Source organism: Poeciliopsis prolifica, unplaced genomic scaffold, assembly GCF_027474105.1.
Source record: "Poeciliopsis prolifica strain line A6 unplaced genomic scaffold, Auburn_PproV2 SCAFFOLD001, whole genome shotgun sequence".
Classification (NCBI taxonomy): domain Eukaryota; kingdom Metazoa; phylum Chordata; class Actinopteri; order Cyprinodontiformes; family Poeciliidae; genus Poeciliopsis; species Poeciliopsis prolifica.
This window is the reverse complement of record NW_026562376.1, coordinates 17,572,515-17,579,254: the sequence shown is the minus strand read 5'-3', so window position 1 is coordinate 17,579,254 and position 6,740 is coordinate 17,572,515. Positions and strand designations below refer to the sequence as shown.

At 44.7% G+C, this 6,740-nt stretch overlaps 1 protein-coding gene across 1 annotated transcript; it reads left to right on the top strand.

Moving 5' to 3' along the window:
* The first annotated feature begins 2,493 nt into the window (after positions 1-2,493).
* On the top strand, positions 2,494-4,012 carry LOC129359593 (cyclin-dependent kinase inhibitor 1C-like). The gene is made up of 3 exons (XM_055029332.1): positions 2,494-3,205; positions 3,325-3,415; positions 3,895-4,012. Exons 1-2 carry the CDS (start codon positions 2,656-2,658, stop codon positions 3,411-3,413), a joined length of 639 nt encoding a protein of 212 aa, XP_054885307.1. The 5' UTR covers positions 2,494-2,655; the 3' UTR covers positions 3,414-3,415; positions 3,895-4,012.
* The last annotated feature ends 2,728 nt before the right edge of the window (positions 4,013-6,740 follow it).

The following is a 6,740-nucleotide window of genomic DNA, read 5'->3' as shown; positions in this document are numbered from 1 at the left end:
CTACTTTATTGATAAAAACCTATTAGGCTAACAAGAAAGATGAAGTTACCACGTTGGATGGATGATACACTGTTCTCAGTAGGCAAAGATTAAGCTGTTGTTGTTGTTTGACCTAATAGCCATCAGGGGGAGCACTTGAGCCATAATGTGACGTTCCAGAATGTTAGGATTTACGTTTAGATTTTTTATTTGGCCTTTCTGTTCTGACATTTGATTTGCTTAAAAGAAAAGCATCCTTGCAGCATGATGCAGCCACTGTCATGTTTGACTGTGTGGGTGCTTTCTGTGTGTTGCCTTTTGGTTTCCATCAAACACAACAACTTGCATGCAAGCCAAGAAGTGTAATATTGTCAAACCAAGCAAATTATTTATAAGTACTTTTAAACCAGCAAAACTGACCAAAGCAATATTGTTATCTTCTGACCAGAAGATGACAGCACTTGTTTGGTGTACACATTCACCTTTTAAGTATTACATTTGTAAAAAAAAAAAAAAAAAAGCAACAACAAAAATAAAGCTAAATACATGCATAGTGATCCTTCTACTACACAACTATATCCTACTTTGTACTGATCTGTCAACTAAAATTACAAGAAAACACGTTGAGAATTTATGGTGGCAATGTCCAAAAACATCAAGCGGTACTAAGATTTTTGCAAATTTTACGATAAATAATTTACAGGAACTCATTAGTTCTCCTGACCACTACGATTGGAGAGCTGTACTATTTGACATTAAGACAAAGTTTCAGACTGCATCACCTGCCCACAGTCATAAACCATCACATGATGACAACTCAGCTGAGCGGTTGTTGAGCAGCGAGCGCTGATAAGTCTCCTCACAAGGAGATTCCTCTCTACAGTGCTCGTCTCCATGCATGTGACTCTGATGACACTCACATGGAAGCCATAAAGCGCACTGACAAGCTGGAAGTCTTGTCATATGACATCACCGTGTGATGCGAGTAACATCTCCAACTGCCGTGTGTTTCAACAAAACTAGAAAGAAAAAAAACCTCGGCTCTGGCCTTTTATCTTCTCACTCATACCTGCCATAAAAGTCCTAAGGTCAGGTTTAGAATCTGGTTAATCTGCTTTGTGTGTTTAAGGCCATAACACATCTAATTGGGATTTAAGTTTGACCATACTGACTAGTTTCTGGACTAGGCCCCTCTAAAACTTTTACTCAAGGTTTTTAGTTATGTTGAGGCAGACTTCTAGGCAAGTTCAGTTCATTACATTTACGATCTTTGTCCTGAGCTATAGCACATATTTTTCTGCAGGATTTTCTGTGAGAGACAATAATTCAACTTTTCAATAATTCAACTATTTCAAGTTGTTCAGATCCTAAAGCACCCTTAATCATCACACCCTCATGTTAGACTGTTGGTATGCAGTTCTTTTGTTGTAATGTAAGACTTGTTTTTGTGTTCCTTTAGCTCTATATTGGCTTTCACCACAAAACTCTATGGGGGAGGTCTCTATGGTCCCGGACAAGCTCTATGCAAGTTATTTCTAGGTTTTGTGAGAATGGCAATAATCAGGCTCAGGTGTGTCGAGTGACCTGGAGCTCAGCTTCTCATAAAATGTGTTCAATCATAACTGAATAATGATTATGCTACTCTTTGCATATCATGTCATATAGGTAACTTGTTTCAGCTGATAAATTAAATCACTGTTGACAAAAGTGTTAAATCTCATATTGCCTTTGAAAAGGTATGATGCTCTGGGACATGCAGGCGTCACCAAAAAGAAGGTGTCTCTACAAATTATTATTCAAAGAAGCTTTATTTGCTCAAGCTGCAGTACCATTTTCTTACCACTAAGGGTTGCTGTGCATCCGTCCTTGCTTTGCAAAGGCGTTGTCAGTTTTCTCGGCTCGGACCTGAGAGACTCTGCAGGCAGAGTCAACGCAAGCTGTTTGTTTGTTGTTAAAATAAGGCATGAATAAATAAATAATACAGGGCCTCCACATATGCGTAAAACAGCAGCTGTAGAGATTTCAGACTTCAACTTCTAATTGATCTGATCGGAACCTTCATCCCGTGATATCGCGCTGTTTGACCTGCTGTATGAGAGCTGAGGTCGCATCTGTGCGCACCATCTCTGCAGATCCAAAGCGCTCATTGTTTGCTCAAGGACTGAAAGATAAGGGGCCCTTGTGTGTTGGACGCTGACATGGGACATAACCTGCAGGTGTGTTTGAGACTGTCCAGAAGCAAACAATTCATAAGATAGTTGGAACTGTGGTTGCTTCTAATCTTCAGGTCGATTTGGGATTAAATTATTAGGCAGGGTTTGTATTGGCCTTTTATTCTTTTTAACTCTTTAAATGACAAAAATTAAAGTCAGTGACACGAGTCACTGATGCGTGAAAAGAAATGGAGATTTAAGGAAGGGGGTTTGGGGGGAGGGGTGGAGGGATGGAGGACATCGTGGTGAGGGCTGCGTGCGTATTCGGGGAGGGTTGGAGTTTCAGTCAGCCAATGAAGGAAGTCCTGGATCTACGCGACACGTTGGGAGGTTATAAATTGGGAGGCGTGCGGCACCGAGGTACATTTAAACCGAGCTACGAGGGGGGGCAGGCAGACACGCACTTGCAGCGCGACGACACAACCACAACCACCAAACCGACACCTGGACCTTCTTGTCGGAGATGTCCCACGTGCAGTTATCGAGCAGCGCGCTGGAGAGGCTGGTGGCCCGCAGGACCTTCCCTCTCCAAAAGCGCACCGGCGTGTGCCGCAGTCTATTCGGGCCGGTGGATCACGACGAGCTGAGTCGGGACGTGAAAGCCAAGCTGCGGGAGATTTCCGAGCGGGACCGGCAGAGGTGGAACTTTAATTTCGAGGACAACACCCCGCTGGAAGGGGACTACGAGTGGGAGGAGATGCCCGCGGAGAGGACGGCGGCGTTTTATCGGGAATCGGTGCAGAGCGGCAGGACGCGCGTCCCGGCGACGCCCGTGAAGCAGACGCCCTCCTCGGAATCCGTTATGTCGGAGAGCTCCGGCGGGGATGTCATGGAGCGCTTAGCGGCACCGGAGAGCGACCACGGCGACGGGGGAAGCAGCTCCAAGACCCCGGCGGAGGTGAACCAGGAGAACCGGCCGGTCACAGGGATCTCAGGGACTCGCAGACAGGCTGCCTGTGTTCGACGCAAGAGGTCGGCGGCTGCTGCCGATGACAACAACACGCACATCACAGGTAGTTACAGGGGCTTCTTAACCTAGCAGGGGAAAGAAAAAAAAACAAAAACCCCAGAGAAGCTACTTAAACTTCAGCATTTACTGTGACTTATGTATATTATAATCTCTTCCATTCAGACTTCTTCTGGAAACGAAAGAAGGCTGCGGACAGACTCCCCAAGTCTCCCATCTCGTTGGAACAAACTCCGCGAAAGAGGATCCGTTGAACGTAAGAACGTTCTTCAACCCCCATCTCCCCCTCCCCCATTTCTTAACAGCAATCACAGCTTCGTTTCTTCTCCTTCTTCTGATTCTTCAAATTGTAACAGTGTAGCACATGGCCGGTCATTTGTAATAGATTCTGTAATAACGCGGCCGCGAGTGATCGAGCCAGACAGCGGCGTTATCTCGGCTGGCTGAGTGGACGTGGGGGATGGGGGAGGGAGCGAGCCGGTGGTGAAATCACAGGAGCAGCTCCAGTGATAGTAGTATCTGTAGTAACACCAGCGGGCTGGGAGGGGGAGTGTGTGTGCGCGTCACAATGTGGCGGGAAAACGCTGCGCTAAGAAGGGGTGACGCCTCACCGCTGCTGTCGTCACTCTTCTTCTTTCCGCGGAAAGCTGACTCGCCGCTTTTCTTGTGAATCGAAATGCTCTTTATTTCGTCGAAAAACTGAACCTCGTGTCTGTTTTTTTATTTCCTCCTTAGGTGGCGTTTTTCCCCTTCTTCTTCTTCTACACTTTTTTTTTTCTTTTTTGCACTACTTCCCTGCGCGTTTTTGAGGACTCCTGCGCGCCGGGAGCCGCTTGTCAGGCCGCCGGAGGAGGAGAGGAAGAGAAGCGGGGACCGCCGCCGCTCCGCCGCCTCAGACCCCGGTAGACCCCGGTAGACCCCGGTGGGCCCGGGCGGAGCGGAGTCTGGACGCCCGCGGCTCCTCTCAGGACTGGACGGTTTGGGAACTCGAAGGGGCGGGTGGGTGGAAGAAGGAAGAAAAAAAAAATCTAAAAGGAGAAGAAAGAAAAGGAAAATAAAAGGGAGCGACGTTTCGCTTGGATTACTTCTATCCAGTACAAATGTAGCATTCATTGTTGCTTTTGCATACAGCCACTCGACAGTGTTAAATGTTTTAACATCTGTGCAATCCTAGAGAAAAAGAAAATCTTCTACACTGGCCAAAAGTGTACAGCTTTATAGAGACAGTAGCGTTTGTTTATTTCTAGTCCTTGTGTTTATTGTTTTTTTTTTTCCTGTAAATGTATATATGTTAAGTTTATTCTAACTTATAAGTTATTTATGTTTCTCTTTATTTGTCAAATGCCTTGCTGATTTTAGTCTGTTGCCAATTTTCTATTTTATTTTATTTGCTGTATTTTTTTAAAGATATTGTGGTGTTTTGCAATCTCGTAGCTTCCCAATAGTTGTTAAGCCTTTATATATATAAAAAACACAATTTCTTTGTGTCTGAGCCGTTATATGGTGTGTGTTTTATTTTATTTTTTTTTTTCTACAAGTGCCCTAAGTAAATTTTTTTGAAAAAAAAAAAAAAAGAGGGAAATAAAACATCTTCAAATGAAACCTTTAAGAGCGTTTGTGTTTTGTGCCTGATTGGCTCTGGATCAATTCAGGCTTCCCTGTAGACAAAGCATTTGGTAGTTTGTTTTGAAAAATGCTTTATGTTCTGGTTTGTGTTTCAGTATGAAAGCTACAGTCTAATTAAAACGAGCAAATCCCATCAATTAATGTATTTTCTGAACATTTTATACCAATCAAAGCCAGTGCATAGTAATGCATTGTCTTTGTCTTGACGTACTTTAATGATTTGAGATAATTAACCTTGAAAAACTTCCTAATGTAACTATAATTTCTGGATGTCTGTTCAGGTAATATAGTATCAATAATGTGTTAGTACTAATTTTTGAATAAATTATGAAGGTAAGTGCTAACTTTTTTTTTTTTTTTAAAGTCTACAGGGGTTTTTACATGTCCTAAATGTGTCACCATTTACTGCTTATCCACTTAAAAAAATTACTTTAGTAATTTTTCTACATTCTTGGCTACTAATTAACTAGCAATAGTTAATTAGTAGCAACTTTCTGAGGACTTTGTAGACATATCAACCTTGCATTTATAGCCAGAAAGTCCACACAATCCAAACCGCCAGACAACGAGTGAAACGCCCAGCATCTCCACCTGAAACGTGTGTGGAAAGTGTTTAATCGGATCCTTCGGCTCTCCGTCACCATCACAGATATAGATATCAAATACCCTCATAGTGACGCGGCCACTTTCTGTCTGCGTGAACATGCTTCACACGAACCCAAAGACCCTTTGCGGGGGGAAACCCGCATTCAGACGCAGCAACCCCTAATGGCAGCTGCGGGATATAGGCTCAGATTTAAAGGCCCTTTCGCCCCTTGTAAAGAAGCAGCAGCTGCCTTTGGATCCCCGCTTTGTCCGCCGCAAAGACCCACCCACCGCCCCCATCCCCAAACACACACTCACACACACATCCAACCCGCACTCGACAAGGCCCTCCAAAGGACCCACTCACACACACGCACTGTGTTTACCCCGCCGTGGATACACCGGGCGTGGAGGCCACCTGCCAGAAAGTGCAAAAAGAAAACTACTAGTCTTTGTAATGGTGCTCGTCCATTGAAACAGACCATTCAACAGGTCATACTTGCAAGTTTACCCTTAATTGAAAGAAGCCAAACGTGGGGCCCTTGCATGCATGCATCCATGGCTGTATCCATGCATGGCCGCCCGTCAATACACACAAAGCGAATATGGGGCTATATTTCATAATTTTTCTCCAGTCCCCTCCCCCCCCCCGGCCCTCCCATGACTGTATGAGACGAATGTTTGGATGGAAACGGAGACTTTTTGATGGTGACTTTGTCAGCCATAAGCTGTGACGGGGAGCTTGTTCTGATTTCCAACACAAAGCGCTCTCTGGCTCCATTCTTTCCTTTTTGTTGCCATATGGCAAATCCATGTAGACATAGCCAAGACCCATTCAGTCCAGCCACAGAATGTCCTGCGTCAGAGAACAAAGGACACTTTGTCTGGCTCCTCCATTGATACCAATGGGCAAAGAAAAAATATTATAATTAATCTATGGCTATATCCAGCTAATTAACGCCCATATGCCTGTGGGGGAGCCGAGGGCGCATTCAGCTCAGTTTTAGATCCCCAATAGTTTACATGTTAAAGACAACAGCTGTTTATGTGTTACTTTAATGAAGTCTCCGCTGTGTCGGAGACTGGACACATTCAGGCGGATTCAGTTCCCCGCACAGCCCCACCCGACTCCTCCCTTCATGCCCCTCCATGGTGCTAAACAGGTCATCTTCCCCTATTTGTCCCTGCAGCTGTGTAACTATATAAAATTTGTCCCAGTAAATAGGACCTTTAAGGCACTCTCGTTTGCTGAGAAGGGTTCGAGTTCGAGCCATTCTGGGAAGGTTCACAGGTTAAGGCCTGAAAACAACTCGCTAAGCTCTTCTTTAAGCCGAACAGAAATAAATTTGTAGGGCCCGGGCCGTCTTTCA

Coding starts and splice junctions, on each gene's coding strand:
- LOC129359593 (XM_055029332.1), top strand. CDS start 2,656: ATGTCCCACGTGCAGTTATCGAGCAGCGCGCTGGAGAGGCTGGTGGCC. Junction 3,206..3,324: donor CAACAACACGCACATCACAG/GTAGTTACAGGG, acceptor TCTTCCATTCAG/ACTTCTTCTGGAAACGAAAG.